Consider the following 22212-nt stretch of genomic DNA (forward strand, 5'->3'; position numbering starts at 1 on the left):
TGCCAATCATTCTTGTGGACGCTCATGTAGAAAAGCCTAACTTGTTTAGCCATAAGTCAACCCCATTCACCCTTCAAGAACATGGATCCAGAACTGCTTGACAAGTTGGATTCAAAATTGCTTGAGCGTTAGGAGGCACAGGTGGTAGGAAATCTGTTTCTGTGGCACACTACACAGACTGCTGGGTCCCTTATCGTTCATAATGTATATAGATGATATTGATGAGAATATGGAGTGGGGTGGAAGGGAACAATGATAAACAATTTGTCAAATGACAAGGAGTTTTCAGATTGTAAATAGAGATGGTGGTCTTAGGTGACAGGCAGGTTATAGACATGTTGGTCAGATCAATACATCAGAGGCAGATGGAAATTAACTCCAGTAATTGTAAGGTTAGGGTAATAAGGTGGTTAAGGTGGCATGTGAGGCACTTGCCTTATTTCATTACCTGTAAAAAATATAGGTGGATGAACACTTTTGTATTTTCTACAAGATACACTGCAAAAATTCACCAAAGATCCTTAGACTGCACCTTCCAAATCCACAACCACTTCGATATAGAAGGGCAAGGGAGGCAGATAGGCCTCCACCAACAATTTTCACTCCAAGCCACTCACCAACCTGACTTGTAAATTTATCATTGTTCCTTCACCGTCATTGGGTCAAACCTCTGGAATTTCCTCCATAACAACATTGCAGGTCAACCTTCAGCACGTGAAGTGTAGCAGTTCAAAAAGGCAGATCATCATTACCTTCTCAAGAACAGCTAGGGATGGACATTAAAAAATGCTGGACAGCCAATGATGCCCACATTTGAAGAATGAATAAAAAATCATTTGAAATGTCATAATGGGCGCAAGTGCTGGAAAGTGGAACTCACGTAGATTGACCTGTAAAATCTCTGTGTTGACCTAAAGGCCTCTTCTGTGCTTTTTCTAAAAAAAAGAATCAGCCAAGTGAATTGCTTTTCAAACTGCCTCCAAATCAACAAATCCTCTTTAAGAAAATACAGGACCAAAACTGTAAACAGTACTCGAGCTGCTGCTTCACCAGCACCCTATACAGTTGTAATTGGACTTAGCTATTTTTAAACTACAAGCCTCGAGCAATAAAGGTGAAAATTCCATGCACATTCTTAATTACTTACAGCACCTATATGTAACATTTTGTGTTTCAAGCACATGAATATCAAGATCCTTCTGTGCTATGAAACAGATTTTGCTTGTAGTCTGAAGTAAAACTTAAGCACATACATTCTAAGTACTTTGAAAAAATTGTGAATTTCAAACATCACTCACTGTTACACTATTAACATTCTGAAATTTGACATAGCGCAATGGCACAACTCCATCCTCTTGGAGGTCTTCTGATGTTAACTCCAGGGTCTGTGTTGGTTCACTTCTTTCAGCGTCATCAAAATCAAAGGAACGTGGCAAATTGGTGAATATTTTTACAAACTTGGGACCTCTGCCTGCAAGTGTAAAAATAATATTAAACCACATAAACCAGTCAGCACCAATGAAAGCAAGAGACAAAAAAAACTGCACATGCTGGAATCCAAGGTAGACAAGCAGGAGGCTGGAAAAACACAGCAAGCCAGGCAGCCTCAGGAGGTGGAGAAGTCAACGTTTCACTTGCAACCCTTCTTCAGGACTGGGGGAGGGTGTAAGGGGGCGGGGGGGGGGGGGGTTGGAGGCAGGGATAGGTGAACGCAGGTAGGAGGTATGGCCTGATTGGTCGATTGGAGGAATGAATTTGATCGGTAACTGGAAGGGAGGATCGATCAGAGGAATGGAAGAGAGGGGGAGGGGCTGGAAAGGGACCTGGGGATGGGAAGGGAGGTTATTTGAAACTTGAGAACTCGATGAAAGCTGGCATCCTAAATAACAGAAAAATCTTAACCAAAAGATGTGAACTAACATAAAACATCAATTCAAGGGAACGAGTAATCAACATAGAAGATGAAAATATTGATGCCCGTTTTGCATTTTAAAAGGATATAAATGTTAATAAGGTGAAATCCCCAGCATCAATGCTTTAAGAAATAATTTTTGAAGTAAGCAAATACTGTATTACAGAGTTACAGGAAGAAACCAAGTACAATCTTCCAAATGGCACACTTGATTGAAAATATTTGAAAAATCAACCTCAATTCCTACATATAAGCTGGACTCTAAAAGAGTTGAGAATGAAATATTCATTAAGCTTTCTTCTCTTCCTCGCAGTCTCCTGATTATCTACCACAATCCTTGACTGATGTGATCCTGCTGTACAGCTTCATTCTGCTCCACTATTTGCAAGACTGATTAACTCCATTCACTGAATGGTATTAGATTTTGAGACAGACTCCTTTATTGTCTCACGTTTGTATGTTCTAAATGTTTCATATCATGTATGTTAGATCACAAGAACAGGCGAATCTGTGCCAATATTCAATAGCATAGCTGATTTGGTATTCCTCACACCCACTTACCTGCCTTTCCCAGTCATCCTTGATTTCCTTACTGATCAAGAATCTATCTCAGCCTTAAATATACACAGAAGGACTGGAATTATACATTTTGTGGCAAGGAGTTCCAAAGACTCTCAACACTCAGAAGAAATTCGTCCCCACATCAGTCTTAAATCTCTTTATTGAGAGTCCCCCCCTCTGGTCCGGGAGTCTCTCACAAGGGGAAACATTGCTTCACTATTTACCCTGTCAAACCCTTTAAAGAATCCTATTAGTTAGAATTAATCATAAGCAGTTATGAAGTCTTCCCTCATCTTAAGTCGGAAACGCTACATCACTGAGGGTACTTTACAAAAAAGAAATCTGTCAAATTTTGTCCCTGACCAAAAGAATAGATTTGATTGAAGATAACTATGTAGTTCATGGATCGTTGTAAGTTGTGACACAGTAAGTAGTGACACAGAGGACAGTCACTTCTTCAGGACTTAAATTTCCTTATTCTCTTAAAATCCAATAATGTGGGCTAATAACATATAGCATTGAAAAATTATGGGGCAGGCTCAAATAATACTTTTTCCCTTACCAACTTCATGTTGGCAAGGCTAAAATGAATTGAGGGGAAAGGAGGGCTGGAATTTCTTTTTTGTCAAGGCACATTTTCTGTCCTTCATTGTTTAGCACTGATACCATTTTACTCACAATGCAACACATTCATGATCAATGCCATTCTCATTCAGTTTTCCCCAATAAAACATAAATCTTTATCTTTGCAATAACAAATTAACCAAAATTCCATAGAAATTGAAAAATAAAAAGATATAATAAGTAAAATGACCGAAGTTTGAAGTACAAACTTCTGAAAGATTTAACAGTGACCCATAATGTTTTGAACAATTTAGAATAGATTACTGTGAAGTTAATACTTTCTCTCTTTTTTCACCCAAGAGAAAAATTTCAAGAACAGACACCTTGAACGCACATATCACAATGAACAGATATGAACCAAATTCAGGCATGAACAAAAAAAAAGCAGACATAAGGAAAAAAAGGAAAGCAGTGCTGATAAAAGAAATGCTTAGCTCCATTCCTCATGTGTAGGAGTTGGAACAAAGGGAAATCAATTGGTGGGAAGAACAAAGTATAAAAATAAAAACATTTCCACAATGCGTTTCATGTAACTCACCATTGTCAGGGGCTTGAAGTCTCATTGAATAAAGCTTGACTGGCTGGTTAAATGCTATTGTCACAAGAAGCTGTTTCAAAATAAATTTAAAAATCCCTTAAGTATCAAGAAGAAAATACTTAAAATTTACAGTACAGAGACACTATTTGAACCAAAATATCTATTCAGGGCTTTAAGCTCTTCTCGCACCTCCACCCATTTTACTACTTCTAGCCTGGTTAGGATATCTTTCTACTCCCTTCACCCTCAACTGTTTGTCTCCTATCCCCATAAATGCTGTTATGCTGTTCAGTTCACGAGAAAGGTCTTTACTGTATTAGCATTTTGGAATTTTAATTTTTAAAACCTAAGCACATGGGTTCTGATTTGTTTTCTTTCAAAAGATTTTTTTCTAATAGGTTAGCAAGTTATTTGAAGTAGTTACTAAATATGTAATTTTCAAAGAAGCATGCAATTCAGTGAAGGTTAGGATACAGGTCATGTTAACTGATGAAATATCTACAAAGCTAACCTTTTATGACAGAGAAAATAGACCGAGGGTCACCAGTCTGAATCAACAATTCAGCAGAGCATTTTCATTCTAGCAGAAATGGTTTATTTTGTGAACAAAAGCTGAAAGGGTTTGCAATTAGGTTTATAGGACCAAAACGCTTAAGGAATCAGAACTAAAGAAACTATTAAAGTGTCTCAGTAGGTTATGAAAGAGAAATGAAAGAGTGTCAATTAATTATATCAGAAATTAAGAAAGCAAGAATTTCTCAAAAGAACCTCAACCAAATGCACACACTGCTAAAGGTTACATAAGCAACGTTCATGTTTGTGGTCCATATTGGTCTAGCCTCCAGTATGGACAGCATTTCACATCAAAATTCATTTAATATGCATCAACATGACTTATTTCAGATGCCTATTAATTGACGGATTAAATCTGAAAATTAATATGTTTCCCACTTGACAAAATATACATCATACAGAATGCAAGACATTTGGATTCTACGTGGAAAAAAGTTGCCAAATCAAGAAACATCTAAGTTTTTGTCAAGAAAAAAAAACTGGTCTCTGTCCTACTCAGAAACTAAATTAATTATGAAAACCATCAGAGGCCTTTCCCAATTTTATTTCGTATCAGTCATCCACTTCCATCCTATTTTGATTATTCTAAATAATCAAAATTATATAGAACCCAAATTTGTAAACATTTGGAAAAATAACTTATTAAGAAAAAGGCAGAAGTATCCATGGACAAACTAGGTATTAATTATTGACATGATGCTGCCCTTACCAAATTCACCAGCCCACTCACCACCTGAGGACTTAGAGGACTTTCACATCCTTTTCTATAGATAATAGGAACTGGCCTCCACTGCAATTCAACTGCACTGTCCTTACTGTTCTATTTGACTGTATTGCATTTGATAAAGATGAAAAAGAATTGGCACATCTTGCTAACAAGGCAACTTTAATATTTTCAATCGATTTTATAAATAAGAAAATGCAGCTCAAGCAGCAATAATATGTGCTATGAAACGATTAGCAAGTTTTTTTCAAATGACAAGAGACAGAACATAAGAGGGATAAAAATTAAGTTACAAACATTATGTAAAATGTTGCAATTTAAAACACTGCTGAGTGCACACTCGTCTCAAATCGTAATTCAGGTTATACTTTTAGCCTATTCCAAAAGCATTAAAAACCCTTACCTGTTCATCACAATCAGATTCCAAATATGTCGTGTCTTTTTGTAGACAATTGTCAAATCCATATTCATCACTTTCATTAAGGCACTCACACCCAGCCTTATTAATAAAAGGCATCAAATCCATCTGAAAACAAAAGGGGAGTAAAGCAAATTAATTTAATTAAATAGACATTCCTAGTTATGAATGCAAGAACTGTAAATGTGAGAAATTTGAACTCAAAATAGAAAATGTTGGAAAAGTTAAAATGGTCAGGCAGGATTTGTGGAACGAGAAAAACAAGTGTTTCAGCTGTGACATGCAGACATACAGATTAGAAGGGAGGCATTTGCCTCTGAGCCTGGTCAATCACTCAGCAGATTATGGCTGATCTGAAAATGGCCTCAACTCCACATCCTCAGTGACTCCCAATAATCTTATATTCTTTTGTTAGGCAAGAATCTATTTATCTCTGCATTTGAAAAAAAAATTGTCTCCACAGCTCACTTGTGAAATTATAAGATTGGACAGAACTAAAGAGAGGGCTAAGAGGAGCCAGGAGATAGGAAAGGTTTTTACTGGATCGGATCAAGAAAAGCCATCAGGCCTTCTACAGGTATATCAGGAATAAAAAAAATGCCAAAATAGGATTAAAGCCAAAGACAGTAATGGAAAGTTGTGTGTGGAATCAGAGGACATTGGAGAAGCGCTTAATGAATACATTTCGTCAGTATTCATACTGGAAAAGGGCAATGTTAGTGAGAATACAGACATACAAGTTACTAGATTAGATGGGACTGCGGTTGACAAAGAGGTGGTTTTAGGAATTTTGGAAGATTTGAAAATAGATAAGACCGCTGGGCCGGATGGGCTTTAATTAGATTCCCTACGGTACGGAAACAGGCCATTCGGCCCAACAAATCCACACTGACCCTCCGAAGAGTAACCCACACAAATCCATTCCCCCACTCCCTAATGCACCTGACACGATGGGCAATTTCCCATGGCCAATTCACCTGACCTGCACATCTTTGGATTGCGGAAGGAAACCGGAGCACCCGGAGGAAACCCACGCAGACGCAAGGAAAATATGCAAAACCCACACAGACAGTTTCCCGAGATGGGAATTGAACCTGGCACTGTGTAGCAGCAGTGCTAACCACTGAGCCTTTCCTCGGATTCTCTGGGAAGACAGGGAGGAGATTGCAGAACCTTTGGCTTTGATCTTTATGCTGCCATTGTCTACAGGAATAGTGCCAGAAGACTGGTGGATACAAATCTTGTTCGCTTGATTAAGGAGGGGAGTTGGGACAACACTGGTAATTATAGGCAAATGACCCTTACTTCGGTGTGGGTAAGGTGTTGGAAAAGGTTATAGGAGATAGGATTTGTAATCATCTGGAAAAGAATAATTTGATTAGGGGTAGTCAACACTTTTGTTAAGGGTAGGTCTGCCCCACTAACCTTATCGAGTACTTCAAGAAGGTGATGAAACATGTGGATGAAGATAAAGCGGTTGTGTGGTGTATATGGACTTCAGTAAGGCATTTGATAAGGTTCCACACAACAGACTATTGCACAAAGTATGGAGTTTTGGGATTGAAGGCAATTTGGATCAGAAATTGGCTAGCTGAAAGACGACAGAGGGTTGCAGTTGATGGGAAATGTTCATCCTGGAGCTGAATTATTAGTGGAGTCAACAAAGATGTGTTTTGGAGGCACTGCCGTTGGTCATTTTTATAAGTGATCTGGATGTAGGCATAGAAGGAAGGTTAGTAAATTTGCAGGTGACACTAAGGTAGGCAGAGTTGTGGATAGTGCCAAAAGACTCATCATTTATATAAATGATTTGGATGTGAGCATAAGAGGTATAAGTTAGTAAGTTTGCAGATGACACCAAAATTGCAGGTGTAGTGGACTGTGAAGGAGGTTACCTCACATTACAACGATCAGATAAGCGAATGGGCCAAGAAGTGGCAAATGGAGTTTAATTTAGATAAATGTGAGGTGCTGCATTTTGGGAAAACAAATGTTAACAGAACAGTATGATATGGAAGCTAGGTCTTATGAGGAAAGGCTGAGGGAACGGGGCTGTTTTCGGTGGAGAGGAGGTGGTTGAGAGGTCACTTAATCGAGATGTATAAGAGAATCAGTGGGTTAGATAGAGTGGACAGTGCGAGCCTTTTTCCTCGGATGGTGAAGGCTAACACAAGGGAGCATAGCTTTAAATTGAGGGGTGATAGATTTATGCATAAACATCAAAGGTAGTTTCTTTATACAGAGTCGTAGGGATGTGAAACGGCCTGCCTGCAACAGTAATAGCCTTGCCTGAACACTTTCTGGATCTATTTTCAAGTACTCTCTAAAAACCTAAATTCTATTGCATATTAAGTGTAAAGACCTAATGCATGGAACAGCAAACAGACTAGGGAGTGACTTCAGCCAGGGCATGCCAATGTAATTGAAAATGGCAACTAGAACCTGCCAATAATGCAATGGAAGTATCATTTCACTAATAAACTACACTAAATATCTTAATCTGTGTATATCATTAATTGTCCTTAGCAATCACAGATGTGATTTTTACTACTTGGCAACACCAAGAGAAATGCCAGGAACAATAGCTATTGCTTTACATGGCTTTCATTGACCTAAGTAAGGCCTTTGGCTCAGCCAGTCAGACAGTGCTACAGAAAACCCTGTCAAAGGCTGGCTTTCCACCATCCTCCATCTCCTCCTCAATAACAACATGTCAACAACTATCTTCACCAATAGTAAAATAACAGAATCCTTTGAGATCAAGGGATGTCATCACCTTTTCTCCATCTTCATCACCACTATTCTTCCTCATCAAAACCAAGCTTCACAGTAGTGTGGACAGGATTGGTGGAAAACCATTCAAATTCAACCAGAAGAAAATGACACCAAGCCCAGTTGTGGAACTGCAGTACGTGGATGACAACATCATCTCTGCTATCTCGGAAGAGAATCTACGAGACTCACTTAATATCCCTGCGGAAGCATACCAAAGAATTGGTCTCAGCCTCTTACCTAAAAGTGACTCAAATCCTTTACCAACACAACTCCTGTCCATCCTGCCATTAAGATCAACAGAGTAATCATCTCAAATATGGGACATTTTTCTCACCTGGGAAGCTATCAGAAATTTAACATGGCATCCAATCTGAGAGCACTACCCTCTGACGCCAGAGGGTCAGCATCTTTGACGACCATTATGTCTGTGCTTGATCCTTGTGTACAAGGCAGCATCCTCGTGACTCTTTTACATGGAGTACATATGGATGCCATTTCAAGGCCCATGAAAATTACCATCACTGCTATTCATGATAGGTTCGCTGCAACACTGCGAAGACACACATACTAACACCAGCATCCTTGCAACAGAAACACGGCCATGATCATCTGAGCCACATGCTTAGGATGCCGGAGTTCAGACTGCCAAAGAAAATTTTCTTCATCCAACTCAAGAAGCTATTTGAACAAGAGGACGACAGAGGAAGTTTTTCAAAGGCTCCCATAACGCTTCCCTCAAGAAATGAAATACATATCAAAGCACGGGAGCCCCACATTCAGAAGTCGTTGACTTGGAGGAAACTCCTGTACGAAGGGACACAATTCTTCAAGAACACCAGCTGGCAAGAGAAAGTACAGAAAAGGAACAGGAGAATGAAATGGAAACAATCTTAAGGCCAAGGACCACTTTCATAACCCTGAACTATCTGACAACTACATGGTCAGACATGTGGCTCTAAGATAGGGCTGATCAGCCACACAAGGACCCACAGGAACTCAGGACCAGTGACATGAAATTTCCTGGGTGGACAATAGTACTGTATTAAGAATCCACCACTTTTATATTAAAATTCATGGCAAATTACAGATTTGACAAGATGATATATCCATTCTCATACTGAATCTGAAGCATATCTTTACTTGGTGATGAAGAATCAAAAAGAAACACAATCTTGTTTCAACACACTTAACCAAGTACTGACATTTAGCACACTGAAATTTTTCTCCACTGGAGACCACAGTATACATTCCAAATTCTGCATTATGAATTAAAACTTTAATCATTATATTCAAGACTTAAGCTCACATGTCACTTAATAACATAATGGAGTTCTTGCACCATTTTCATGTGTTTTCAAGTTGTCACCCTTCCTTATACAAATGTGTACTTCCAATGGTACAAGTTGCCCAGTCAGAAACAGACTTAAACCAGTGAGCATCAACAGACTAATGAACTGTAAAAAGAAAACACATAATCAATCTTAATCAGTCACTGGGTGGGATTTGGAATGGGAACTATCTGATTCCTTCCCAACCCAAAGGCAGTGGCACACAATGAATTACTGTTAGCAATGAATTCTTTATTTAAGAATATTAGGTTGATTCATTGGAGTGTAACTTAAAGCACTTTCCCATGAATTGTTCAAAGCCAATTCTGGCTTACATTGCTGAGCAAGAACATTTTGTACTTACCTAATTAGGTCATCGATATTATGTTATAGTTTAACCATTTGCTGACAAGGTGTGCACTATTTGCCTAGAAGTGGAATTTCCCAGAACCTGAAGCTCAATTTTATGCTGGTTTGTCCCCCAGAATTTGTTTTTAGTGTGCTGACAATGGAAGAAGGTGTGCTGACACCTTATGTGTCAGCCAAATATTTGTTAACAGTGCTCTCACATCTGTGTTGGAAGGTCATAGGTTCAAATCTCAACTCTAATGACTGAACAAATAGAATTACAGAATGACGCAGCATAGAAGGTGGCCATTTTGCCCACCATACCTGTGTTAGGCGTAATCAGGATACGTACTTCATCAATTGTAACTAGACTACAAATCCTGTATACTTTTCTTTAAATTGCTTATTTCTTAATTCAATTCTTCAATTGAGAGTGATTAAAAATGAAGCATGCATAGTTCTCATCCATTTAAACTTCAAACAGCTTAGCACACCCATGCCAACTTGTAAGCCTATAAATTCGGATTCCCTTGTTTGCTTGCATGCAGAATAGAATTTTAGAATCATGCAACTCAATTTTCCAGAACGAGCAAACAAGCGCCTTTCTCCTGTTCTTCTGCCAGAGCTGTGCAAATTTCTGTTCTATTCAGTAATTAGATTCACTTGTAGTTTTCAGAATATGTTTCCATCCATTCAAGTAATGCAGTCCAGATATTTATTGCTAGATAAGAAAAACTGCCATTTCCTTCTTGAATACTGGCCAACTAAGAGAAAGCAGGAAGTATTACTGCTAAGATACTAGGCTTTCCTTTGACAGAAGAGGATAAAATACATTCAAAAACAGTTCAAAGAAAGATTGGATAATTTTCACAAGTGACAAGGAAGCAATAATTCATTTAAAAAATGTGTTTATGGTTTTCATAGCACCACATGATTTACTTACATATCCTCTAGGAATATCCAGATCTTCAATTCCAGGATCATTTTCCAGATGCTGTTTAATTTTCTCTTCCAATCCGTTGGCATCTGCTCCATGAAGCTGATCAATTCTTACTTTATTTCGGAAGAATAAAAATGATGGTGTTGCTGTGATGTTGTTGGCTGTTGCTGTTTGCTGAAACAGTAACAAGTTCATTGATATTTTTTTAAAAACAGTTAAATGAACTAGAACTATTTCTAAACTTCTAATTCCAAGATTGAAATCAAATTTCAGGTTATAAGATATACAGAGGAACTCGATTATCCAAACGACGTAGACAGGGAGTATTTTTCTCGGATAATCAAATGCCGGATAACACAGTTTAGCCAAACATCAGGACCTTACGATCTTGTCCAGATAATCTAACATTTGGATAATCGAATGCCGGATAACTGAGGTTCCTCAGTATACTGGACAATGTTGAGGGACAGTGGCATAGGGGATAATGGAGGCATGAAGTTCAGGAAGAGAAGGTAAACTTTAATACAGAGAAAGTTGCATTTTAACTACGCATATCCTGTACGATCCTAAACAGAGTTTCAAATTTTGTAACTGGGTAACTCACACACAGAAGTGTGGTTATCTGCATCTGCAACTCACTGATACTACTGCTGAAATCTCTCAAAGTTTGATTTTTCCACACATTTCTTCAGTTTCAACAACCACTCAAATCATTTCACATTCAGAACTTCACATCCTGTATACTATTCCATAAAAAAAATGCAAGCACAATCAACTTAATACTCAAGAATCACAAAGAGTTATCACATTAAAACTCTTCATCTTTCCTCAGAAATCTTCCAAGTCTTTCCACCGTCTTCTCCATCCTGATGTCGAGCAGACCCTCTGTGCCCGAATACCATCTCTTTATTATTTAAGATAATTTTCAATTGTCAGATTCAGTTCATTCTATTATTGCTGCCTTACTGCTTTTCTCTGGCAGCTTCAAAAGCAAACTTAAATTTATTTTATTGCACCTTTGCTCAAATAATGAAATAATTTCATGTATTGCTTGGTGCCTACCATTCCCCTATAAATCATTTTGAAGTGTTAAATAAACTTATTTTGACATAACAAATTTTATGTGGCTCAAAAAGATAAAGTAAACACTGCAGTGTCTTGTGGTGCAGGGGTAGTGTCTCTGCATAAGTTCAAATCTCACCTGAACCAGATATGTGCCTTACATATCTAAACAAGGTGTTTAAAAATGTCCGTAAGTACAATTTGCCATTAAAAATGCAATTGCTAGTTTATTGCACCTGACACAAACTCTTATTATCTTCTCAACAAGTCATTATGCTTTAAAGGAAGAGGAAAGTGACAGAGAATTGTTATATTCAACACATTTTTGCCACTAATGAGGTATGTTAACATTGAGAATGGAATATGTTCAGCACTTTAATGCACCATATGGCCACATTATGCACACAATAGTTCAAGTATAGCATTGGTCAAAGGTCTGCAACCTGTGCTTCGAGGACCGCAAGCAGTTCAATAAGGACTCGTGCATTGCTCCTCACCTTGACTGATCCTACCCACATTTATGACAATGAAATCGCTTGTTGCTTTCTAAGCATTTATTCACATTGTATTTACTAGAATGTGTCCACTCACATTTTTGTATAAATTTTAAAGTCTCACTGAAATGCATATCTGTTCCATTGTGTATATTTTCAGTTATTGACATCTGAGTAACATCTGAGCTCTTAAAATGTAATGTTTAATCTACTTTAAAAAGGTTGCTGACTCCTAACCAACGTGGCATTTGCACATGGAATAAACCTTGTGTTTACATCAACTTCAAGTCTTAGACATTGATACCAATGTCTTTCTTGCACTGGTTACCCCAATTCAATATCAAGATTATCTGTTTCCAAAACAAACTTATTACATTTAATTAAACAAAACATCTCAAAAAAGAGTTGTGACTGCACCTGAAGTTGACAGCTTCAAAATCCAAATCTGATACCTCTGCTTACTCAGAGGAGGTTTGGTACGTAGCTGGTTTGCTCAAAACAATTATAGGGCTGTCACCACACATCTGAGCCTTCATATGCTCAACATGTCTTTTTGCCAACAGACCTTGCGTAGTAATACAATATTTCTTACAAGTGTCCCCTTGACGCGCTAAAGAGTAGTATTTGCATATACCTACATGAAGGTCCCTTCCCAAAACTTCTCTGCCAGGTTGTACAGCACTGACAATTCACATCGAGGCAAGAAATGAAACACATCAATAACTTGGATGGACACCAATACAGTAATTTAGATTGCTCCATGAATTTTAAAATGTCTTTGGAATGGTCTAAAACAACTAACAGAGAGCTATTGTGGTTTCAATAGGCTGAACTGTGTCGTTATAACTCCACGACACAAAGACAAAAAACAACAGATAGCAGGGAAGTCAGGAAGTGATGATATGATATTAAGTTTGGATTTGAAAAAAGACAACTGAGTGCTCTGGGGGTCTACAAAAAAAAAGTGATGATGCTAAAAATAAGGTAGAGGGGACGGTATATTGCAACATGGTAGGCACATTAGCTGAATCATTAAGGTAAAACACATCCTGAAAAATAAAATTTATCTGAAGCTTTAAGTTATTAATTAAATCATAAGGATTTTTGACATTCTCACCTGACACTGATGCACATCAACTTCCAAGAAGACAGCATGTGGGTATTTCGAACTCATTGCACTGAAAGTTGGAGCTATTCTCACACATGGTCCACATCTTTAAAAAGAAATCACAAAAGTTAACTAACTGAACTTAGATGAGCTGATTTTTGATTCACTGGTTATTTTTCATCATGAAACAGCTATTAATTTGTCTTTCATTCCATATAGCCCTGCATCAAGGGTTGTACAGGTCACAATGCTTTATACATGGAATGTTTTGATTCATGGTATCTCTCACTGTTTGTCATGTTCTGGATTAGAATGATAAACGTGACTCCAATCCCAGGAGGGTTGTGTTCCCTCCAACAAGACGTTCTGTGCGACCCACAGGGCAAATAATGACAAATAATAAAAACACCAGGCACCTCACTAATAAAATGCAGCATGCTTCTCAATATCAGGGTCAGAAGCAAACGGTGCTGAAACTCAACCTCTTCTCCTTAAAACCTACTTCACCCCACTCCAAGAGGAAGGGGCTTCTGGTTCTGCCACCCCCTTCACATCCTTGCCCCTCTCTCCCTTTCAGGGGGGGCCTTGGATTTTCCTCTTCTCCATCTGGGTTGGAGAGGTCCTTGTCAGAGCTAATCCTGGAATCCATTCAATGTGGAAGCAGGCCATTTGGCCTATCGCATCCACACTGACCCTCTGAAGAGCATCCCACCCCTCTACTCTTACATTTCCCATGGCTAGTCCACCTTGTCTGCACATCTTTGGACCAAAGGTAGAAACCCACTGTGACACTGGGATAAAGTACAAACTCTGCACAGACAGGCGCCCGAGGCTGGGATTGAACCTGGGTCCCTGATCCGTGAGGTAGCGGGGCTAGCCAAAACACATTTGCAGGACCAACCCGGAGCTAGGACGCATCACGCCTACAATGTCTTGGGGAATCACCGTGTCAGGAAATAGTCTGCATAACAATTCTCCAGAATTAGAGCATTTGCAATATCTCAAAGGATGATCTCATCCTATCATTATAACTGGGGTAACGTGGGGGTGTGGGTGGATGGATGGGGCGGCGGCCAGAGTATCTGTAAGCATTGCCAACTGACCCGTATAAAAGGGGACGTGTTTTCTTTGTTCGGAGTCTCTCTTCTGACTCAACTTTGAGAGCGAAAAGTGTCAAAGGGATCACCTAGCTTGTCAACTTTTGCAAACAGTTAAAGTTTGCGTGTCTGAATTGCATCTTGTGTGAGAAACCTCCAGAAAAGAACCTTACATTCTGATACTTAAAGTCAAGTGTTTGGTCATTTAACTTTACATCTCATGTCTGTTTGTCATGCTTTATTTTATACTGCTCTACTGAAATGCCCAGAAAAGTTTCATGGTGTTAAAGGTACCATATATAGATAGCTGATACTGACTAATAGTCCAGTAATACAGCTGATGTAACTTACACATCAACAATAACCATCCCTGCTTCATTTAATTTGTAGGTAACATATTAAATGTGATCAATTTCCCTTGAGCTAGACACCATGCCATATAACCAAATCTAACATTGCAAGTAGATTCCACCATATGCATTTCATATACAAATATACACAAACACTAACATTTCTCATTTGTAAAACGCTAGAATCCATTAAGAGAGTAGCAGAAAATTTTGAAAATCAGAATATAATCAAGCAAATTGACTTAGTGGTATTACAATTACTAATAATCTAGAGACTTAGGCAATGTTCTGGGATCCATGTTCAAAACTCACCATGGCACATGTTAGAATTTGAATTGTTACAAAGGAAGGAAAGTAAGGTGTAAAAGCAGCATACAAAGGAGTCTGCTAACAAGTGAGCAACAGTGGGAATAAATTGGGAAAATGTGAGATTATCCACTTTAGCAACAAGGATAGATAGATTATTTTTAAATGCTGGAAGGGATTTGGATGTTAACAGGTATAGCAAGGAATTAGGAAGACAAATAGAATGCTAGTCTTTGCAGCAAGGGGCATGGGGTACAAAAGTAGTGAAGCCTTGTTAGAAATTGTCAGAGTATCGTGAAACAACATCTATGGTACTGAGCACTTTTTTGTATCTATTGGAAGTGGCACACATTTTGAACTGGAAGTAAAACATTAGACCAGAAAAACCATGTTCAAAAAAGCACATTTTTATACAACTGCATAGAGTATCTACTTAAACACAGGGTCATCTTCTTTGCAGACAAGAACATTGGCACCATTTTTCCTGGAGGAAGGACTATGAAGACACATTGCCTTGAGATTTAATGGAAGAACAGTTTTAATTTTGTTATAAATTGAAATAAGCAGGTGAGCAAATGTCAGAGTTCGGGTGCTCTTAGTACAGTTTTCAGCAACAGCATGACCTAAAACTAACCAACTATATTTGATTTTACAAAGAAAAAGAACAACATTTAACAATACTTGAAAATTTATCTAACTGAAATCACAATAAATTTAAAGACATAATTGAAAAGGAGAAATAGTTCTAAGAAGGTTGACCTCAATATAAATCTACCTTCCAAAATAACAGACAAATAAAATAGCAGGAGAAAACAAAAAAGAAATTGTCTTGTACAGTCGCAACATGTCATCCCAATTCCAATACTCAATTCTCTGACCAAAGACGACAAGCATGCCAAACACCTCTTTACTACCCTGTCAACTTGTGATGCTACTTCCAAGGAACTATGAACCTGAACTCCTAGGTCTCTGATCAACAACACTCCTCAGAGCCTTACTATTAACATTTATTTGAAATACTTTTATCTGACTGTAATGTCACTCCTTTAACAAGTTCTTATTTCTAACTTTTTTTCAACTCTGTAAAGTAATGCAACTATTTTTATTCCAACTTTTTATTCCTCTTTAGTATCTATGATTTGTAGCGAGGTACTAGTATCTAAGAAGGCACCATAAGAGACCTTGTCAAAGCTTTTCATTGTACTTCTACATTGGAGTACACACGACAATGGATATTCTATTCTATTAACTGGTAATTTAACATTAATGGGGAACAATTCTTTAAAATTTGTTGATAGGAAGCAGGCACTGTTGGCTAGTCCAGCATTTACTGCCAATCTCCCAACTTTCTTTCTACATTCATTCACAGGGTGTGGTGCCACTGGCCATTTATTACCCATCCCACATTTCTCTGAGGGCAGTTAAGTGTCAAGCACATTGTTTTGGGTCTGGAGTCACAAGTAAACCAGACCAAGTAAGGATGGTAGCCTTCTTCCCCAAGGGAGTGTACTGAATCAGATGGGTTTTTGCAACAACTGAATGGCTTCACACTCATCACGAGATTCCTAATTCCTGATATTTATTGAATTCAAATGCCATCATCTGCCACGGCAGGATTCAAACCCAGGTCCTCAGAACGTTATCAAAGTCTCTGCATTAAATAGTTTCCTGATAATAGCACTCCCCAAGTGCCCTGGAGAAAGTGCTGTACAGCTGCCTTCTTGAACCAGTGGAGCAGACTCGAGGGGGCCGAACAATCTACTTCTGTCCCTATTCCTCATTTGTTAGTCTAATTGCTGCAGGCTTAACAATGCTGGATACCCACAGTACTGTTTGGAAGGGAATGCAAGAATTTTGGGGTTGCAGTAACAAAAGAAATGGGGATATAGTTTCAAGTCAGAGATTGTGTGGAGCTTCGAAACAAATCTGCAAATGATTCCAATGCATCTGCTGTTCTTGTCCTTCTAGCTGGTAGAGCAACCTGGTGAAATATTGCAATGATTCTTGTAATTACTTAGCATCGACTGGGAAGGTCACCAAACAAACTCCTTGTTTTTTCCTCAATGGTGTATGGAGCTTGAGTGTTAATATAGCTCCACTAATCCAGGCAGTGGAAAGCTTTCTGTGCACAAGACAATATGCTCGTGACCACAGTATTTATTTGTCTGGTCCAGTTTAGCTTCTGAAAATGGTAATCCGAAGGATGTTAATAGTTGGAGGTTTAGCTACCTTAAGACTACTGAATGTCAAGTGGAGATGCTTAAATCCTCATTTGTCTGCGTTGCAATAGACTGGCATTTGAGTGGCTCAAACTTTAACTACTACTTAACATAAGCATGGATGGTGCGAAAGAAACATGGACATCTTCGATATCGGAGGTGTCATTAAAGGGGAACACCTTGCAATCACACATTCCTACTTATGATCTTACAAAAAAAGGGAAGGACAGTTGCGAAGCTAAGACTCCACCCTGAGGAACTCCTGCAATAAGACTGACTGAATTGGAATTGTCCAGCTTTTTGTTTACAGGATGTTCCTTGGCATTTCTCCACAATGAGCCATTGTGTGGCACTCAGAACATTCTGTTCTACCTGTGTTAGGACCCCATATTTGCCTTCACTAGGAGCCATTTGCCATTGTTTTATCAGTTCACGATCTTTCAATATCTCTGTAATTTTATGGTTCTATTCAAATTGCTCAGAATGCAGCATTGGTCAATGATACTTTGCAAATGTGTACACAGGTGGTTACCAATCCCACCATCAACGTCATTTGTAAATAGGGTACACGGATAAGTCCACAACTCAGATCCTCTGAGAAACCTTCAGTTTGCTGAGCGTATCTTAAAAGTACCTGCCCACGAGCGATGATTTGTCTCGTGCCACTCAGCCAAATGTCAGAGCAGTTAAGCAATATTGTTTTATCAAAAATGAATAAATCCATTACGAGTGGTTTGGTAGACCATTTTAGATAGCAGTTAAGAGTCAACCACATTGCTACATAGTTGGAGTCACACATAGGCCAGATTAGGTAAGGATAACATGGCACATTTCTTTCCCTGAAGACCAGCTGAATTTTTACCACAATCACAGTTTTGTAATTGCCAGTGGGCAAGATATTAATTTCACATTTCACTGAATTCAGATTTCACCACCTGCCATGGTAGAATGCAAACATCTAACTCAAGACATTAGTTTGGGGTTTTGGATGAGGAGTGCAGAGTGTTTCTGACTACGCCACTGTTTCCCTTGGTTGAGAGACTAACATCAACCCATGGCTTACCACTGACCAGAAACTAAATTGAACTGAACTGTCCATATACAAACCTAGAACAGTAGGTTAGAAACTTTTCAGCAAGCAACTCATATCACATCTCCACAAAATCTGGCCACAAAGTACAGCGTACAAGTTATGTCTGATGAAGTACATTCCATTTGCCCAGATGACTGCAACTCCAATATTTCTACCATCCAAGACAAGTCTGCCCATTGGACTTGATTGAAAACACAGCCACCACCTTGAACATTCACTCCCTTCATTACTGACACACAGTGGCAGCCATGTTTATAATTTACAAGATACATTGCAGTAACCCAAGGCTCCTCAACAGCAGCTTCCATTTCCTCTAACATCCAGAAGGACAAATGCAGCAGATACTTGGAGCACCACCACCTCAAAGGTCCCTTCCAGAATACATGCCATCCTGACAGTGGATGTGGTGCCCTATCATGGGATCAAAATCCTGGAAATTCCTTTTAACAGCATTGAGTTTCCTATACTTCAAGGATTACAGTAGTTTGAGAAGAGAGCTGACCACCATTTCTACAGGGCAATTATGAATGGAAGATAAATGGTGACCCAGCCAGTAATGCCTACATACCATCAATAAATGGAAAAAGACACAGCAAACCTGGACAACATTCAGGCTTGGGCAGATATGTGGCAAAAGGAATTCTAGCCAGTGACAAGTCATTGGATTAGTATCACTCACCATTGCAGATGGACGAAGTGTGTAGAAGTGGTTCCAGATTTATGAACATTTGACTTATGAACTTACAATTTGAGAACACAATTCCATACAAAGGTGTATTCATATTCATTTTAAAGATCCAACATGCAAATGTTTCCTCATACATATGAATATGCATTTTATATCGTGCTCGACTGTGTGTAAATTGACTTGTGAAAGAATTCAAGAACAGAATCCATTCGCAACCCAGGGATTGCCTGTGCCATATGCAAGATACACAACAAACTGCAAAGCTACTTCAAAGTCTTTCAACGTCATCACCTCTACAACCTAGACAAACAATCCACACACAATCCTGACTTGGAATCATATCATCCCTTCAATGCTGTAAGATCAAAATCCTGGAACACCGTGCCCAGCTGCACTGCAACTGTACCTACATCAGAGAAACTGCAGTGAATCAATAAAGCAGCACGCCGCCATCTTCTCAAGGGCAATTACGGATCGCAAAAATAGTAAAAAGCTAAAACAGTGGAAGTTCAAAGGGACTAATTATCTTGAACAAACACAGGAAGTATTCAAAAACAGAAGCTGCTGGAAAGTTTAAGAAAATCTTGCAGAACTGAAAAAGGGGTGGGGTGGGGTCACTGGACCAAAAACAATAACACTGCTTTTTCTCTGCATAGATGCAGACAGACCTACTGAGTTTTTCTAGTGATTTCCAGTTTTACTTCTGATTTCAGGCATCCGCAACTCTTTGTTATTTCTTCAGGGAATAATCAAACTGGCTTTTGACATGCTGGCAAGTTATATCTTAAGAACGCTCATGGAATGTTTTCCTTTGTTACAAGAGGAAAGATATCTGCTTCAGTTGTACTGGACAAAGACGGTAAACATCCTGAATAATGTACAGTTTTCATCTCTTTATTTAAAGAAGGATATAAACGTGGCTCAGTTGAGTTTTACTTGATGAATATCTGGAATGAGCAAGTTGTCTTACGAGCAAAAGGTTGGACAAATCAAGCATATCTTCACTGGAGTGAGGGTTGCTCGATTGCAATGTAGAAGATCCTGATTAGTTATGACAAGATGTACGTACAAAGATGTTTCCTATTGTGAGTCAGTTTAGGATTAGGACACAGTTTTAAATTAGGGGTCAACCTTTTAAAGCAAGACAAAGTTATTTTCTCTCAGAGAACTGTGGAACTTTGGAACTCTATCTTATAAGGTAATAGAGCCAAGGCCATAGATTTTGTATCAAGACAGAGATAGGTAGATTCTTTGGAGGCAAAGGAACACAGTATTGTTGGGGGGTGTCTAGGAATAAGGTACTCAGAATACAGAATCTTATTGAATGACAAAGCAGACTTGAAGGACTGAATGGCCTATTGCTGCTCCTAATTTATTTGTATGTATAAATTGGCACTGTCTAAAATTAGATACTAGGAAACACTTCTAAACAAGTATTTGGAACTCTTCCGAAAACAACAAATGCTCAAGCATTAATTGCTAACTTTAAATTAGCTTGAAAGATCCAAGCTACCATCAGAAGGCAGACCAGCCACAGTTTTATCAAATGGACGACAAGACACAAGGAGCTAAATGACTTCCTTGCATTCCTATGTACATACAGGTGGAGGTTTAAAAAGGAAATACCACAATTAAGGGTCTTGGCAGCTGAATTTGGGAGGATATAGAAGTATAAGCTCATTAGGAGTAGAGAAAGCAAGAGCAAAGTGTGCTTACCAGTTACATAGGTTGTCATCTGTGATTTTACTAAGAACTGTTTTTAGGGAAGTGAAACCAGGTGGGGTTCAAAAATAGTACTGCCAGAATGATAAGTTTAGGTTTTTGAGGAGAGAAAACATTCAGGGACTGGAGAGGAAAGACAGATTGGAAATGGGATGAGAGTTTGCAAGGACAAAGGATTTAAAAATTCATTATTTGGTATAGTGCGAGCTGAACTGAAGGGGAGAAATGCAATAACACCAACACCTTAGGTGACAGCAGTTGAACATGAATTCATAGTATGGTAAGGCACAAAAAGTGCCTCTTAAGCAATCCAATAAGACACACTCCCTCTTTTAATCCAACAGCCCCATTTTTTTGCTTCCCCATTAAATATGTATCTAGTTCTTTTCAATATATTATTCTCTTGTTTGTCACCCTTTCATGGAGTGCATTCCAGACCATAGTAGCTAAAGAAAAAACACTCTCATTGAATCTCTGGTTCTTTTACCAATTACCACAAACCTATACCATCTGGCTCTTCTGTCATTGTAAACGGTTCATTCGGAATAAATTTACTCAAGATCCTTCAAGGTTTCAAACATAAATTTCCTTTTAATGTTTGGCTCTGAGGAATAAAACCTCACCTTCATCAGTCTTTTCTCGTAGCAGTAAACATTCTAATACCACTCTAGTACCCTCCCACAGGTTTTGGCATCCTCCCAAAGTTTGGTACTCAGATGTGAACAAGATACTGTCTGCAATTTAATCTACATTGCATGGAGGTTGAGCATACTTGTTTTTGTACTCTATCTCCCTCCACTAATAATTTTAGGAACTTTAAGCTTAAAATAACTTTGATGTGTGTAACTATGCCTGCTGTTTCGCTATTCCAAGGGAATGCAATTACTGCATTGCTGAACTTCAAAGTTGAAATGATTCAATTACTATTTTGCTAATCAATCTTTGATGATAATTGATCAGGACAATATCACTTCCAATTTACTGATGAGGCATCTTCCCTTTAAACATTTTTACTGTACACTAAATTTCTCCAATGTCCTTATCATAAATATTCTAAATCCAAATATTACTATATCCCAATTGTTCCCTCTATTTCTCAGAAGTGAAACAGGTCCCCTTATACGATTTGAAACCAATTTAGGAAGCAATGCTATATGCTTTCCAAAAGAATTTCCCATACATCCAGTATACAAATTATTTTATTCCAATGATCCTCAGGCTGTAGGGCCTCAGGTGGCTGACGGGAATGGCATGAGAAGCGAACAGAAGCAAGAAGCTCAGCTACCTGAGGAAAGGGCCCAGAGAAAACCAGGGGTTAGTGAATCATACACC

The 22212-nt window shown here is 38.6% G+C and overlaps 1 protein-coding gene across 1 annotated transcript in view; it reads right to left on the reverse strand.

Moving 5' to 3' along the window:
* The window catches only part of txnl1 (thioredoxin-like 1), a 36000-nt gene that overhangs the window by 9874 nt on the left and 3914 nt on the right, over positions 1 to 22212 (reverse strand). The window contains exons 2-6 of the mRNA XM_060829110.1: positions 13415 to 13511; positions 10745 to 10915; positions 5336 to 5458; positions 3636 to 3705; positions 1299 to 1471 (exon numbers count right to left, since the gene is read on the reverse strand). Coding sequence (XP_060685093.1) covers positions 1299 to 1471; positions 3636 to 3705; positions 5336 to 5458; positions 10745 to 10915; positions 13415 to 13511 — 634 coding nt within the window. The remainder of the gene's footprint in view (positions 1 to 1298; positions 1472 to 3635; positions 3706 to 5335; positions 5459 to 10744; positions 10916 to 13414; positions 13512 to 22212) is intronic.

Source organism: Hemiscyllium ocellatum, chromosome 1, assembly GCF_020745735.1.
Source record: "Hemiscyllium ocellatum isolate sHemOce1 chromosome 1, sHemOce1.pat.X.cur, whole genome shotgun sequence".
Taxonomy (NCBI): domain Eukaryota; kingdom Metazoa; phylum Chordata; class Chondrichthyes; order Orectolobiformes; family Hemiscylliidae; genus Hemiscyllium; species Hemiscyllium ocellatum.